General features: G+C 44.6%; 1 protein-coding gene across 3 annotated transcripts in view; it reads left to right on the top strand.

Annotated features, from left to right (window-relative positions):
• Nucleotides 1–281: 281 nt before the first annotated feature.
• Nucleotides 282–17,361, top strand: part of ENTPD1 (ectonucleoside triphosphate diphosphohydrolase 1) — a 79,733-nt gene continuing 62,653 nt past the window's right edge. Inside the window, exon 1 of one of the 3 annotated variants that reach the window (XM_006119855.5) lies at nt 282–555. In XM_006119855.5, the coding sequence (XP_006119917.1) occupies nt 540–555 (16 nt within the window). In that variant the 5' untranslated portion in view covers nt 282–539. The remainder of the gene's footprint in view (nt 556–17,361) is intronic. The other 2 variants (XM_025182987.3, XM_075934438.2) reach the window with 2 other exon arrangements.

The raw sequence follows: 17,361 nt of genomic DNA, 5'->3' as shown, positions 1-17,361 counted from the left end.
TTCCATTTTCTTGTGTTTGGATCTAGGCAGTGAAATGTAGCAGATGGAAGTGAGGGAGGGCAAAACTATTTCCTTTTAAAAGTCACTCTTCCTCTCATATACCGCCTGACAAATGCTAAGGGAGTCTGAATGTTAAACAGCTTCTAAGATAGATGAATAAACAGAAAGCAACTATGTCCAAGAGACTATTTTTCTTTGAAAAGTTTCAGTACAGCCAGACATATAATCTGCCTCTGCTGACGTCTCAAAGGGGGAAGGCACAGGGTATTCTCTGTGGCAGCTTTTGTTACCAAACACTTTGTGGCACTCTGTTAATGGAAGCCTGGGACTGAAGCAGGTTGCATTCATGAGCTAATTTCTGTCTTAATGAAAAATCACAGGGTGACCTGCTTCTAGGTTCCTTCTGAGTCATGCAGAGTTAAACTAACCCCTCCCACAGCCATGGACCGTTAAATAGCTCTGTTTCATGTGCACCTCTCACTAAAAGCAGCTCAGAGCTAGCAGAGGCTCCGAAAGGAGGAGAGAGAACGCTTGCACTGATGGACGAGCCAAAGGGTAAGAACAAAAATTAGTTGCTCTGAACTTTAAAAAAGCAAAATCTGCCTATGAGGAGGAGGTGGGGGAGAGTAACTTTGGGGAGCTTTTCAAATGGCTTAGACCTGCTATGATGTCAGCTTCACCACAAACAAAAGTTTGACAAGTTAATGAATATTCATGAGAAGTTTATAGTCATTAAGATTTGTCATTCAGGAGTGAACTAATTTTGAGACTCTCCTGCAGCCAAATGTATCTCAGAGCAGCACAGACTATACAGTCACATTCATTTCTCATTACAGAACTCAAGGCATACTTTCTAAGATGGTGAATTCATTGTCAGATAGATTTATTTTTGTCTATGCTGTATGCAGTCTTCTGCATTCCTTCCCTATTGTGAAATTAGCACACATTTCTCATTTCTGAGTTCAGTTGCTCAGACAGCATAGAGGGGCACTGACAAAATGTGTTGGGGGGGAATGGGGGAAGGGAAGGAGGATTTGCTCTGTCTGTAGAGAAAAGAGAGGAGGCAAGATGTTTATGACCATTGGTCTTAGTGCTGTGTGTGTTTAATTGCAGCTTGGAGACAGTAGGTATGTGTTAAATTAGCTCCCCAAAGGTGCATATTATGAAGAGAATCAGTGTCTCTTGTGTCACTAGAAAATTAGAACTGCTTTGGAGAGGGTACTTCTGGCAGTAGAAGTCTTGCCATGAAACCTCTCAATACCCAACAGGGAATGAGTAAAAAGGGCAAGCGCTCTGAGAGGCATAAAGGTGTGAGGCTGCCCTTCTGGGTGGCAAGGGCGTGAGGAGGTACGAAAATGCTTCTGCATCAGGACACAAGGAGTTCTCAAAGTTTGGGTTTTTTTTGGGTACACAGCAGGGAGGAATCTCACAGCAATATTCTAGGTAGAGTCTCTTATGAGGGCCCCTGAGGAGAGATTGATTCTTAGCCCATGTGTGCTGCTGGTGGGGTTGTTTGACAACAGGGTGGTTCCTGCTAGAGCTAACAGTTTTGCTCTCCATTCTGGTGCTGGCATCTCAGCTTTATCATCCTGGTGATGTGAGTAGGTACACAAATGACATGTGTAGCACATTGGCATGAGGTTTCACATCATCAATGGACACAGCCAGGAGCTGAGCTTTAGCCCTAATATTGACATGAGAGGCATGGCAACCTTTTTCACAGAGCAGCTTGCAGCAGCTTTAAGTATTTCCCTTTTCTTAACATATGGTAAGCCTTCTAGAGTGCATTGTCAAGTAACCTTCCTTTTATAATCAGCTAAAATATTCCACATAGCAGAACATTTGCCACTTATCACCATTATGGTCAATATCTGGCGGAAACATTTCCTATTTTAGAATATGCTTTTTTCAGTGTGGTCGTTTTACACTCTGTACAGTAACTTGCACTTTACAGGCTGATGTCTGATCTATATATAATGTAGGCTGATGTGAGAAATCCAGGCAAGTAGGAGGCCAGGTAAGATTCTAGGCAGAAACTTTGCAGTGAAACAGGGAGAGAAAGGGAGAGAAACTTTAATGATAATATTGTTTCTTACTCTAATGATGATCCTTCTTCGGTGTTAGAATAAAGAGGCTCTTTTTGTAACTCTTTACTATTGTCACAATAATAGGGTATTAGTAGGTGGTTTATTCTGAGCCAGAATAAAAAAATACCAAAGTTCAGCTCTCATCAAGATTTCTGAGGCGCTCACTGGATGGTCTAAGACTAAGTGAAAGAATTAAGTTTATTCGGAACAAAAATTATAGCAGTGGTATAGGCCTTTTATTAGATGGAGATGGTAAAATTGTTAGCAATTATGCAGCCAAGTGTCATATTTCTGTTCAGTATTTTGAAAGAAGGAAGATGATTTAGTCATGTCAGATGATATTATTGAACCATTTTCCAGTCTATTCATAACAAAGGATGCTAAACAACATTTACCAAGAGTAGGCATCTTTAAATGCAGGATCCCAAATAACTTGCACTCCCTAAAAGAGATGGTTGAGAAGATCCCTGACTGATATTAATTTTAGTCCATTTTGGAATACTGGGACATTCCTGAATACTGGAAGAGATCTAATGTTGTGTTGATATTCAAGAAGACCAAATGAAACAATCCAGGTAATGATAGCCTGACATCAGTCCCAGGTAAAAAGATACAAAAACTAATATGTAATTGCATTAGTAAAGAATTAGTAAGATAGGCATATAATTAATGCCAGTCAACATGGTTTTGTAGAAAAACAAACTTGATTGAATTGTTTGAGAGTACAATTTTGATAAAGGTAATTTCATAGACTTTTGTAAGGTGTTTCATTTAGTACTGGTTATTGATCTTGTGAAGTGCTATTTTTAAAGTACATTGTAGATTGATTAAGAAGAACTGGCTAACTGGCAGATCTCAAAAAGTAATTCACAATCATCACCAAATTAAAGCATTTCTAGTGGGATTCTATGGGGACTGGCCCAGATTCTATGTAATGCTTTCATCAATGAGCTGGATGTAAACATAAAATAATTGCTGATCAGATTTGTGAATGACATAAAGACGGGAAGTGTGAATAAAGATGAAGATAAAGAAATAAATTAGAGTCATCTGGATCAGTTGATAAGCTAGAGCCACTCAAAATGTGTTTGAAAACAGGAAACTGCAAACTCTCACATCTAGGAATAAATAATTCAGGTCTTATATGCAGATTCGAGGACTGTATCTTGGAAGACTATGCAAAGGATTCAGGGGTCACAATAGAAAAACAAATGAACATGAGCTCCCAGTGCAGTACAAAAAGGGATAATGTGATCCTTTGATGGATAAAGATGAGAATTGTGAATAGTTGTAGGGAGATGATTTTTACTATTCATACCATTGGTGAGACCAGTACTAAAATACTACATCTAGTTCTGGTGTATACATTTGAAAAGAATGTTGGAAAGTCACAGTGGATGCAGATATAAGTCCTCCACATCCAAGCTCCCTCTAGCTCAGGAACATTTGTCAAAAACTGAGGTGGAGAAAATGCCTTGCACTGAGAGACTGAGCTCAATCTGTTGTATTTAAAGAAGTCTAGGAGATGATTAAAGTAAGTTTCTTCAGTGGGAGAAAATAGAAGTTCCAAAGGAAAACACTAGAAAGACAAAGTAAACTTCATTAGAAAAGAAAGTATCTTGGTAATTAAATATAGGCTGTTGGCTGTGAGCTTATGATTTTGGTTACATGAAACCATTTGTTTCGAGTACTTCAGCTTGCTATTTTTCAGGTCTCTGGACTTAAACGTGTACTTGGGAACACTATAAACATATCTAAGTGCTGAGTATTAAACAGAGCAGTGATCTGTGGTGGAACTGGTAAGCCACTTCTTTGGGAATATGTGAATATTGCAAGCCTCCAGTGAACCAGGATCTGGACACTCCTGGAGAATGCTCCAAGAATTTGAGATTGTAGTGTACCTATCAGTAGCCTGTATGCAGAGAGGAGAGTGCTTGTGTTGTCCATGGCTGTGCTGTTAGGGAGCTCACCATGACACTCAGACATGGCTTCCTCATGCTAAGGGCAGATGGTTGCAAGATGCCTCACAATGCTGGGTACCGCTGGGACGCATTATAGCCATCCCCTCTCCCTTCTTGGAATGTCCCTAGTAACCCAGGACTCCTACTCCTGCTCCTCTATACACCAGCCTAATTGTTCTTTCACCCCAGCTGGTCAACAGTTTCCATGCATTGACCCTTGGTTTGCACAAGAGTCAGTGGAAAATCGGGCCCTAAGGAGGGAGCTCATTAATTTAGTGTGGTTGTAACGGGATTGCACTAAACTCTCCTGAGTGCCCTTGGGCTGAGTGCTTGTGCCTGCACATTCTCTCTCTATTTATGGAGGCTCTTCAGTTACTCAGCCCTTCGACCACCACACAGTCTGTATGCAAAATAAAACAAACCCTTTCTGCTGTAAAAGTCCAACAGGACCTCTCTCAGCATCTTCGTTAATGTCTCAGTTTGTTCCCACCTTGGAATGGAGCGGTGCCCCCAGGGCTTCCTTCCTGGAGACAGTGTCTTCGCCCTGTCAGGGCCCTTTTGGTTCCAGATATTTGGCTGGGTCACTATAGTCTAATTCGAAGTATGAGAAGGGCAGGAGATGAATTTAACTGAACAGGAGTGACTACCAAAGCAGTGGAGTGGTCTTCAGTAGCTAGGTATTGTAAAGAGCCAATGGGAGGAGTGTGAGTAGCTGAAAGGAATAGGATGCAATCAGCCAAAACCCTGTCAAGCAGACACTTCTCCATAACTTTTAGATAAAGGCTTTCCTATACAGCCATACAACTGCTTTCATCATAGCAGGTCTCCATTACCACAACATCCTCTTCTCATGGTCTTGACAAATGCAATCTTGCTGTGGACATATCTATTCAGAATGCAAGTGCAAGGAGTAAACTCCTAGCTAGCTGCTCTGACCATCTCACTCCTCTCTGCATCCCTCCTCTTCTCTATTGCATTAAACATAAACTTCTTGTCTTCACTTCAAGGTCCTTCACAACCTATTGCACCCTACCTATTCGCTCTTGCTCACAAGCAAAAAATGTGAACTCCTGCCACCATTGCTCACTTGTAACATTTTAAAACTAGCACATTGGTGCATTCTCCCATGCTGCACCTCACATTTGGAAAGAGCTTCCTAAAAATATGTACAACGCTACATCATTGTCGTTCTTCAAAATCTTCCACAACCTTTGTTGTGAGATCTCCAAAAACTTGTCAATGATCAGGCTACTGGTATTCTGAAACCACTGCCTGTTGTCCTGACCAGTGTTGTGTCATTGTCATTTTATACCCCCACCACCTGTTTATCTGCCTCTTGCCCTAAGTTGTGAACTCTTTGGGACTGGGACCATGTTTTTGTTTTGTGTTCATGTAGAGCCTAGCACAGTGGGGCCCTGGACCCTGACTGGGGCCCCTAGGAGCTATGGTAATACAAATAATAATAAGAGAGATGAATGTTCCCAGCTGTGTTTATTCTCAACAGTTCTGAGGCTGGTCCTGTTTCTGATTATACATAAGTCCTGTTTTCCTAAGGGATGAACACACTTATGTAAGGTAGTTCCGATTTGGACAAAGGCATTTTGAGGCGCAAACTAAGCTAAAAGAATCTTGGTTTAGAATGAGTATTTTTCCCATGTTTTTGTTCATCTTGGGAATGCTTGATCTGAATATCTTGGATCAGTATTAGGTCCTTCCTAAGGAAGTCTCAGAGGGGTAGCCAGGTTAGTCTGTACCGGAAAAAATGTAAAAAACAACTAATAATGTTGCAGCACCTTAGAGACTAACAAAGATGTAGATGGTATCGTGAGCTTTTGTGGGCACAGCCGTTCTGCCCATGAAAGCTTATAATACCATCTACGTTTTTGACGGACCGGGCTGGGTCTGGGCATGGCTGAGGGCATCCGCTCAGGGCGAATTGTTCAAACTCGGGACTCCTTACAGCCCCAGACTGGGGACCTTCCCAAATAGGCCACACACAGAGTGTTTCAGCTGCCAATCTGGCCAGCCAGAAGCCTCACAAGCAAAACCCCTGTGAAACCCCAGCTCTTCCTGTGCCCCAATCAGCGCCGGGCCTAATACACATGTGAGGGGTTATAGAATCCAATCTCACCTACCCCGAATGGGTTCTTCCAGTCCCAGGAAACCAGCCACAGTTCCCAGGTCAATTTACACTGTGGATCTTACCCACAAGATCACACTGAGCCAGTCCTTTAGAATCTAAAATCTAAAGGTTGATTACTAAAAGAAAGAAAAGCATGAGAGTAAGCTTGTTAAAGAAAATACCTTACATGCATCAAATCACTCAGTTCTCGTTGCAGGCTCTTAGCAAAGATGTTATAAACTGCCATCTTAAAAGTCTCTGGTGTACATCCTATGTCAGGATGGGTCCACGGTTCTTTCCGGCTCGTTGTTCCCTGCAAGGCTGCATCTGGGATCAGGAGCTAAACTGAAGACGATGAAGGGTGCCACATGGCACTTATATACCTCTCTTGGCATCTTCCTGGCCAGAGCAGGTCACTGCAGGTCACATGGTCCATTGACTTATCCTAGTGTCCCAAGTCAGCAACCATTATCCTGGCTGGCTTGTAGGTATCCAGACATTCCTCAGGTGTGTCTCCGGCACTTAGAGATCTATTGTCTCTGGAGCCTTGCTAATTAGCATAGCCACTGGCTGAACATTCTTTGCCCATTGTTCTGCTTCAGAGTGAGAATTTTCCAGCATCAACACAGAGCACATATTTATAACTCCACACAGAGATATCATACAAGTACATGAATAGCATATACGGAATCAGTAGAACATAAGCGCTCATCCGACACCTCACATGGCCCCCTTTGTACCAACGTTCGGGGCAAACACCCCCCCATGGGTGCAGCAGTGACCTGTCTGATCCCCTTATAATCCAGAAACGTGACAGCTCCCAGCCACAAAACCCAACAGCACCCATTGTTCTGAACAATGGAGTGGGAGTGTCTCCATTGTCCAATGGGAACATCTGGGTGCTGAACACTTGAATTGTGACTCCAGTGGATCATGGTTGGAGTAGCACTGAAGCCCTTGCATTGGTCTCTCTGACTTCAGGCTCTTGCCAGAAGCTCTGACTTTGGATAGGTACGCTGGAAATTGTTGTGAGATGAAAGTTGTAAAGAACTGGATGGAAACATGAGTGTCAGAAGAGGGCAGGGAGCCCAACGGTGTAGATGAGAAGCCTGGTAAAGCTGGTCAATGAGAGTGAGGTGCCAGTGGGTCAGAGCATAGCTAGTTGGCTAAGATAAAGAAGTGAGCCAGGTGGTATCCCTTTTTGTGTATGCAAATTAGATTTGGTTGGTTGCCAGTGAAAACCTCCTGGGGCCTACTTTGGAAGGACTCATAAGACAAATGCTGTCAATGGGACTGATTTAACCAGGCCTCTGCTACTGCTGCTGCCAGAGGGAGGAGTGCGAAGACCCAAGAGACAGAGGAAGTAAAGTGGAATGTGCAGGACAGACACCAGAGACACAAGGACAAGAAGAGCTGAGGGGGAAGCTCTCTGAGCTAGAATGGATTTCAGGCACAAGCCCTAGATTCTGAATTTCTTGTCATACGGAGTTTGCCCTATTAGGAAAGATCTATCCTATATTTGAGTTTGTCTGTCTGTGTGTCAGTCTGTCTGTTTAAGAACTCCTCCCAAATGGTAAGAGCTAGGACCACCAAATACAGGGTACAGCTTCCTCTTAATATAACTTACACCAATGTAAGGGTTTGATTGATTGTCCCAGGAAAACGGAATGTGCCCAGAATGGGATCGCTGCTCATAAAACCATATAGAAAAGAGACAAATCACCAGGCAGGTGAAAGGGACTAGCAGGGGGCACACCCCTCCCATGCAGGACTGTCCAAGCCCCAAACTTCCCACCTCCAATGCACCCTTTAGGGAGGGCAGCAGGGCTGAAACTCTCCCCCCTCCCATTTGTATGAGGATATTGCTGGCTGTTCCCCTTTGTCAGGGAGCCAGGAGAAAGCACATAGTTTGCTACATTCCTCACTCTGGCTAGATGCAGAAGGCAGATGAATCTGGACCAGCCCCAACTGGGGGACATGCATCCCTCCCCCTATTGTGCCTGCTGAAGCTGCAGCAGCAATGGAGAGGTGCTTCTCATCTTGTCCCAAACTGCTGTGGTGAGAGAGGGCTGGCGTGGTCCTCTCTCCGTGGGGCATCTTACCTACTGAACCTCTCATCCCCAGCCCTACCCCAGAGCAAAGATTGAAATGAAGAAAAACAAAAATTGAGTTAAGGACCGGAACAATAGAGATCTTATTTTGTCAAGTAGGGAGCCATCTGCTGGCAAAAGCTTGCAACATATCATCTGTATATTTGAGAGAGTAAAACAAAAAATATTTGAGTTAAGGGCCCAAGTAACACCAAGTGAATCTTCTGGAAATGTAATAAATGAAGAGACAGCAAACTTCACGACTTGTCAAGGCACATACACTCTTGCTGTGATCAGGATCACTGCTTTCAGAGTTGTGCTCTGTTCTAATCACTGATCCTGATCCAAGCAAGTGACTTCAAGTAACACCAAGCCTCATGGGTCTTGCTGCCTCTTAGCCAGCTTGGCACACACTACTGAGACCTGCAAAGCACTCAGCACCCTTGGGAGAGTCTGAGCAATCTCCGCTCTGAATGACATCAGTAAGAGCTGAAGGTGTTCAGCACTTTGCAGGATTGAGCTCTTGGTCCCTGGGGAAACTGAGGCCAAAGAGGCACTTCATGCAGCTTTTTTTAATGTGGTTGAGTTCATGCTTAAATGGTTTATGTTCCATTATCCCCCAAACTACAGCACCCTCAGGCCTCACCCCTGGGTATGCCTATTTCTAGTGTTCTAGATGCACATAGGTGGTCACAGTGGCCCATGTGTCCACCCACTTGCCTTCCCCAGCCAAGAGGTGTGCACAAATAAGCACTTTAATTTAGTCCATGTATTTATAAAGCACCTTCTCCCTGGGCTGTTTGGGCTCTTCTCTGCTTTGTGTTGCAGCTTGGTCATAAATATATATGGCACCAGGAGATTAGCCTCACCAGAATCTTAGAAAACTTCATTCATGTTTTTTTGCAATTGTCTTTGGATGTCTGTAATGCTGGACACTGCAGAAGCTATAGGTGAATGCCGGCCAATGCAGAAGCTATAGGCGAATGCCTGTCACCATTGAAGCTGAAGCATCCTAAGAGACTTGGATAAAAAGTGCTATAGACAGGCAAAGTAGTATTATTGCTTCAGTCCCAGCTGCTCCTTTGTCTCCAGATACAGTACAGGAATTCCAGCTATGGAGAACTCCTGGACACCTGAGTGAATGGTAGTAATGGTGAAGGATGCTTGTGTGGGAATGCTCAAAGCTGCTCTAATCTCAGCAAAATGTGGGTGGGGAATGTTAGATTTGCTGCAAGGATGGTTTTAGGAACATAGTTTCCAAGGCCAGAAGGGACCATTGTCCAGCTTGACCTCCTGTGTAATACAGGCAGAGACTGTTCCCAGAATAGTTCCTATATATTAGACAAATATCCAGCCTTCATTTTAAAATGATTAGTGATTGAGAAACTGTCACAGCTCCTGGAAAATTGTTCCGACAGTTAGTTACTCTCGCCATTAAAAACATTCTCCTTATTTCCAGTCCTAATTTGTCTCGCCTTAACTTCCAACCATAGGGGCTATGTCTAGACTGCAGGCTTCTTTCGAAAGAAGCTCTTTCGAAAGCATCTTTCGAAAGAGCCTCTTTCGAAAGAGAGCGTCTAGACTGCACGGAGAAATTTCGAAAAAGCGACTTGCTTTTTCGAAAGAAAGCATCCAGTGAGTCTGGATGCTCTCTTTTGAAGAAGCCCTATTTACATTGAAGAACACCTTCTTTCGAAAGAGGAACTTTCGAAAGAAGGCGTTCTTCCTCGTGAAATGAGGTTTACCGCCATCGAAAGAAAAGCCGCGTTCTTTCGAATTAATTTCGAAAGAACGCGGCTTGAGTCTGGACGCAGGGGAAGTTTTTTCGAAAAAAGGCTACTTTTTTCGAAAAAACCCCTGAGTCTGGACACAGCCTGGGTCACTTTAGACATCTCTCTCATTGGTTAAAGAGCCCTTTGTTAATATTTGTTTCCCATTTGGTAATTATCAATAGTAATCAAGTCCTCCCTTCACCTTCTCTTTGTTTAGCTGCCTAGAGAGAGCCCTTTCAGTCCATTTCTGTAAGACATATTTTCAATTCGGGTGGCTCTGGAACAGATCTGCCTCTCTTTTTAGTGACACTGGTCTCTCTGTACTATCCCAGGGATCCACTCATCGTGCAACAGACTGGCAGCAGCTCCAAACTTAGTATTGTTAATCCGAGATCATGGGGAGAAATTATTTCACATCCCTAGTTTAGAGGCTGGTAGTAACACCCGGGGACAGGCTGCATTGTTCTCTTGTCAGATTTCATTATGTTCTCTGCTCTGCACCACAGAAGTCAATGGTGGTGGTATTTGAGGAGGAAATAGTTAATCCAGACTCTTACTCTGATGCAGGGTCTGTCTGTGATCTGCCAAGGAACAAGTCCTGACCTGGCAGGATGGATTTTGTAGATCAGAACCCATCACCATTATCCTAAAGCCTGAGCCCACCTGCCGAACTCTTCGGTTATAGCTAGTGGTGGGTGGCACTCATTGCTTTGAGCGCATTCTCCCCTGGGTGTCAAGATGTGGGGCTGTCACTTTCCTCAGTTCCCAATGCCTGCTCAGGTTCTCTGCCTACCTCTGAAGGTGTTGATAGATCAGCGCTCCAGTCAGGTCACAGTTCAAACCCCTCCTGGGTACAGCAGACAAGATGGTCCTTGCCTTCAGGGCCAGTTTTAAATAAAATGTTTTTTTACCCTTCTGTGGCTTAATTTTCTCTATAGAGTTAAATCAGCAGGTTCCTCCCAAACTCCTGCCAAGGACTGTGGTCAGCAATAAGCCCTGTCCTGACCTGGTTCCTTTGGCTGTAGCCTAGTGCATGATTCTCCTCACTCCATGGGCCCCAGCTAAGAACAGCTGGTGGCTCTGGTTATTCCAACATGCTGAGCCTGGATTAGCTGCTACTGATCCCCAATCCGTTGAGCTGGTAGAAGAGCAACTCTCAATGGTGTCCTAAAATGGCTACTCCCAGGATGCTTCTCTAGGCAAAACCAGGGTTTTCCTACTCACGTACTCCCTACGAGGGAAGACTGAAAGAACAGAGTTTGTTTAGTTTAGAAAAGAGACGGCTGAGAGGGCACTTGATAGCAGTTTCCAAGTATCTTTAAAGGGTGTTACAAGGAGGAGGGAGAAAAATTGTTCTCCTTGGCCTCTGATGATAGGACAAGAAGCAATGGGCTTAAATTGAAGCAAGGTAGGTTTAGGTTGGACGTTGGGGAAAACTTCCCAACTGTCACAGTGGTTAAACACTGAAATAATTGTCTATGGAGTTTGTGGAATCACTAGATATATTTACAAGCATGTTGGACAGACATCTGTCAGGGATGATCTAGACAATGGGGGGCGTGCCCCCCTGGGGGGGGGCAAGGCGACGCAGCCACACACACACACACAACACCCCATCAATCCCACCCCAAGTTTTGCTGCTATTTTGGGGGGCGGGGGCGTGACGGTTTCTCAAAAATCAAAAAGGGGGCTTGATGCCAAAAAGTTTGGGAACCACTGATCTAGACAGTGCTTGATCCTGCCAGGAAGGTAGGAAACTGGACTTGATGACCTCTCAAGGTCCCTTGTGATTCTCTGATTCTTTTCCTCTCATGAAGTTGTTTTCTGGACTGGGTGTAGCAGAGCACATGGCCTGGTACACCCTGTCACATACCTCTCCCTGTGGAGAAGAATCAGGGTGTTGGACTGCAACAGGTCCAGACTTGGTCTTGATTAGGTCTGCCAGGGCTGCGTTCCTAGCACCTGGGTGGCACTTAATATACTGCTGCCTAGTGGGACAGCTTACAGGGAACTTAGTTGTCTGTATTCCTTTTAAGAGGACGTCATCTAAGACAAGCTTGAACAAACCACCTAGAATTATCCCCATGCCACTCCTGCCCGATATATGACCAAGCATTCTCTCTGCTGTAGAAAATTTGGTTTCCTGTTGCTGGAGTTTCCTCAAATAAAGAACCAACTGTTCTATTCTTTGGAAGTTTTGTGGAAGTACAACTCCTAAGCACGCTTCAGATTCATCCAAGTGCCAGATGAATGGTAATGAAAAGTCGAGATCAGATCAAAGTTTGTTACCCTAAGATGTTCTTTATTTGCTGGAAAGGTTTTTGACACTCAGGAATCCACAGAACTGTTTTCATCACTAGTGCCTTTGTAATGACTGTTAACGGAGTGGCCAGTGTCATGCAATGGGGTATAAAGTGATAGTAGTCTCCCACAGTATTCTTACCAGTGGTTTTGATAGGGTTTCCCACAGTATTCTTGCCAGCTTCTATGATGAAGTAACTGGCTCTGTGGACATGGAGAAGTCAGTGGATGTGATACACTTTGACTTTAGCAAAGCTTTTAATATGGTTTCCCACAGGATTCTTGCCAGTGGTTTTGATACGGTCTCCCACAATATTCTTGCCAGCACGTTAAGGAAGTATGGATTGGATAAATGAACTGTAAGGTGGGTAGAAACCTGGCTAGATTGTTGAGCCCGACAGGGAGTGATCAACAGCTCGATGTTTGGTTGGTGGTTGGTTTCAAGCAGAGTGCCCCAAGGATCGGTTCTAGGGCCAGTTTTGTTTAACATCTTTATTAATGACCTGGATGAGAGGATGGATTGCACCCTCAGCAAGTTTACAGATGACACTAATATAGGGGGAGAGGTAGATACATTGGAGGGCAGGGATAGGGTCCAGAGTGAGCTAGACAAATTGGAGGATTGGGCCAAGAGAAATCTGATGAGGTTCAGCGAGGACAAGTGCAGAGTCCTGCCCGTGGGACAGAAGAATCCCAAGCATTGGTACAGGCTGGGGACTGACTGGCTAAGTAGCAGTTTGGCAGAAAATGACCTGGGGGTTACAGTGGATGAGAAGCTGGATATGAGTCACCAGTGTGTCCTTGTAGCCAAGAAGGCTAATGGCATATTAGGGTGTTTTAGGAGGAGCATTGCCAGCAGATCTGGAGAAGTTGTTATTCCCCTTTATTTGGCACTGGTGAGGCCACATTTGGAATATAGCATCCATTTCTGGGTCCCCATTACAGAAGCGATGTGGATGCATTGGAGAAAGTCCAGCAGAGTGCAACCAAAATGCTTAGGGAGTTGGAGCACATGACTTATGAGGAGAAGCTGAGGGATTTGGTCTTATTTAGTCTACAGAAGAGAAGAGTGAGGGGGAAAATTCCCGATCCCTAGGTTTCTCCCTCTTTGGAGTATCTGAGGGTTGGGCTTTTTTCTCTCATGTTTAGAACCTGCATTTTTCCAAGTTGATTCTCACTTTGTTTCTTGCCCATAACTCTAAATTTTGCAGTTCTGTTTTATGTCCTTAGTGGGATGTACAACTAGTCCAGACAAAGTACTGTGCAATTTTCCAAATTTATTAACAAGTACTTTAATTTTTCATAAAGATGTTAACTAAGAGCTGCTCTGATATTAATTTCTGCATTACCTGTCATCTCAGTATGTTGTCTTAAGTTTATCACCATCCTATGGTTTTCAGTCCATTTAACAACGCTTTTATCCAATTTTAATTAATTAGGAAAGCAGCATTTTGTACTCCTGTATTTCTATTTTGAGGATTTTGTACTGGTGTTCATCAAGGAATTTTCAGCTCTGTTCCTTTATTTGGGAAACAGTGTGGGGTAAGTTTCAAAGAGAAGTGAGTTGTAGCTGATGCTCTATTACCCTAATAAGTGTATTAGTCTTTAATGCTACAAGACGCTTTTCGTTTTAGCTTGGGGTAAGATGTTTGTTTGCTTGGCCTTTGTTCTCCTCCTCCGGGTCTGGTTAGAGAACCTTTATCAAAGAGGAAGGTCTTGCATTGTGATCAGGACTCTACATTAGTCTCTGATTTGAAAGTTCACTCTGTAGCTGTGCCGTAGCCAGAAGAGCCTACTTGGGTAGGCCCCGATTTTGGGTGGGGGGCAAAAATGTGGAACAAAAGGATTGGGGAATAAGTCCCAGCCCCACTCCCTGGCTGGAGTACTAGGGCAGAGAGTAGCAAGTGCTGGCCCTAGTCCTTGACTGGAGCACAGGGCAGAGCAGGTGCAACCATCAGCCTGTCTCAGGCTGGAGTGCTGGGGCAGAACAAGGCAAGCACCGTCACGCTGGCCCCACTCCCTGCTGCCTTGCCAGGTGGAGCAGGGTGAGCCTCAGCATTCTACCTCTTTCCCCGGCTGGCCCACTCAGCGGGTAGCTGGAGGGGGGTAGGCCTAGGTGCAAAGTGGATGGGCCTCTCAGACACACCTGTGACTATGTCTCTGACCTGTAGACAGATCCCCTTGTCTGAGGCTGCCTGATCCCCAGCTTTCAAACTGTGTTTTGGGGTCTGCGACCTGGCTAGTCCCAGAGGGATGCAAATGGCTTGTTGGGTTGTAGGTGGAAATGCAAAACCAGGAGCTTTCAGTCCATGGACACTACACTTGGTTCTGGACCTGTGTGATGGGAAAAGATGGTTCAAAGCCATATCCAGTTTGGTCCCAGCATAAGTTAGAGCATCTTCAAAATTACTCCAACCTTCTTTGGCTTTTTACTGCTCCTTGTGGACCATTCTGCTGGCTCAGGATCACAAGGGGCTCCAGAGCAGGGTGCTCTTTAAGTCGTGCAGTGCACAGCTGCCTAATAAGCCCTGTGCAGGGGCTCCGGGTTGCCACAGCACAGACCAGCAGAGAGCTGCCATGGCTAGGGGAGAGACATGCTCCTCCACATAAGAACGGCCATACTTGGTCAGACCAAAGGCCCATCTCTGTCCGCATTGACCAGAGGGAGTGAACAGAACAGGGAATCCTCAAGTGATCCCTCCCGTCTCCTGTTTCCTGCCCCTAACAAGCAGGGACACCATTCCTATCCATTCTGACTATTAAGTATTGATGGACTGAACCTCCATGAATGTATCTAGTTCTTCTTTGAACCCTGTTAAAGTCCTGGTCTTCACACCATCTACTCATTCTACCCCCTATCTCCCGCAGCAGGGCCAAATTAAGAAAGGGGCTTTAGAGGCTGCAGCTGAGACAGCCCTTAGCCCAGGGCCCTGGGCTGCAGCCCATAAAGCCCTTGTGCTCTGAGCCAGGCCTTCCTGGCAGGGGCAGGGGGCTGCTCATGCTGCTGTTCCTTCCTTCTTCCCCTCCCCCAGCCCCTGCTGGCACCGTCACCACAAGCATGAGGAATCTTTGTCCACGTGCTACCCTCATCCAGAGGCTCCACCTGTCCCTCTCTCCCCCAGCTTCTGCTAGTCAGAAATCAAGGGGCTGTTGCTACACTTCAAAAGTGAAGGCGCAAATTGCATCGACTATTCAATTAGCCCATTAATCTATATTTAACATCCCTACCCTGTAACCCTGAGTCCCCTTTCACACTCTAAACCTCTCAGCCCCACCCCAGCCACAGATTGTCCATGTGCAGAATGAATTTTGTTATGTGCACCAATATGGTGCACTTCATCTCCATATTGGTGCATATAGCAAAATTCATTCCACACATGGACATTTACATTAGAGGAATCACTGCTTCAGGCACTCTCTAGGAAAGCCCCATGCAAAATTTAAAAGACAAATGAGCATTAGTGAGTTATTGTCATCACATTTAGTAACAAACTGACTTACTCCTTTTCCCCATATCTGTTTATCCAGTACAACTTTATAGTTATGAGCACTTTGCCAATGGAAATTGTTTGTAACTCTGATATAAATGTTATGATAGTTCTTTCAAATGTTTACAATTGAACAGTGATTTAATACAGCTTTGAAACTTTTCTATGCAGAAGAAAACTGCAACTTTTGACCATCTTGATTTAAAGGAAATGAGCACAGAAAGTTTTCTTACCTTGTCAAATCTCTTTTTTTCAACTTTATTTTTTAGTAGTTTACATTTAACAAAGTAGTGTGCTGCATATGCACCTCCCATCTCTGCTGCTCTTTCAGTCTGGGGCTATGTCTTAATATTTTGTATGTAAAACACCTGATATACTGAAGGCCAGATCTCAGCCTCTCAATCCATGTTCCTTGTGTGTCTGGGGTTTGATGTGAGCCAAACTCTTTCTATAACTTACAGCAATGGTCACCAACCAGTATTTTGGGACCTACTTGTAGATCTTGGAGCATCTGACATATGATCCTGACAAGTTTGGCCAGGAAGCTATCAAGCGCTGGCACTTCAGTTGCCTGTCCACACACTGTCATGTTGCTTCTGCCCTCTGCCTTGCAGCTTGCTGAGCAGGATGTTGGAGGGAAAAGAGCGGGGCATTGATGTCAGGGTGTCCCTCCTCCCCCCACTTCTGTATCCTATCACCACACAGAGAGAAGGGATGGCGGAAGCTTGGCAATGCAAATCTGTGTCACTCTCACACACTGTGTGTGTCTGTCATTCTCACATACACGCACTGTCCTTTACTCTCATTCCCCGACCCAACACATACACGGATAATGTTGTTACTACTTTTACAGCTTGCAGAGTGGGTTGGTTTTTGGTTTTGATTGGTCTGTGCATTTCATAACTTTCATTTCTCTCTGAGAACATAAGAACATAAGAACGGCCGTACTGGGTCAGACCAAAGGTCCATCTAGCCCAGTATCCTGTCTACCGACAGTGGCCAGCACCAGGTGCCCCAGAGAGGGTGGACCGAAGACAATGATCAAGCGATTTGTCTCCTGCCATCCCTCTCCAGCCTCTGACAAACAGAGGCCAGAGACACCATTTTATCCCCTGGCTAATAGCCTTTTATGGACCTAACCTCCATGAATTTATCCAGCTTCTCTTTAAACTCTATTATAGTCCTTGCCTTCACCACCTCCTCTGGCAAGGAGTTCCACAGGTTGACTACACGCTGTGTGAAGAAGAACTTTCTTTTATTAGTTTTAAACCTGCTACCCATTAATTTCATTTGGTGTCCTCTAGTTCTTCTATTATGGGAACTAATAAATAACTTTTCTTTATCAGCCCTCTCCACACCACTCATGATTTTATAGACCTCTATCATATCCCCCCTCAGTCTCCTCTTTTCTAAACTGAAAAGTCCCAGTTGCTTTAACCTCTCCTCATATGGGACCCGTTCCAAACCCCTAATCATTTTAGTTGCCCTTTTCTAAACCCTTTCCAAAGCCAAAATATCTTTTTTGAGGTGAGAAAACCAC

Source organism: Pelodiscus sinensis, chromosome 8, assembly GCF_052426305.1.
Source record: "Pelodiscus sinensis isolate ZL-2025 chromosome 8, ASM5242630v1, whole genome shotgun sequence".
Lineage (NCBI taxonomy): Eukaryota > Metazoa > Chordata > Testudines > Trionychidae > Pelodiscus > Pelodiscus sinensis.
The sequence above is the reverse complement of the archived record's forward strand: the minus strand, read 5'-3'. Positions and strand labels throughout refer to the sequence as shown.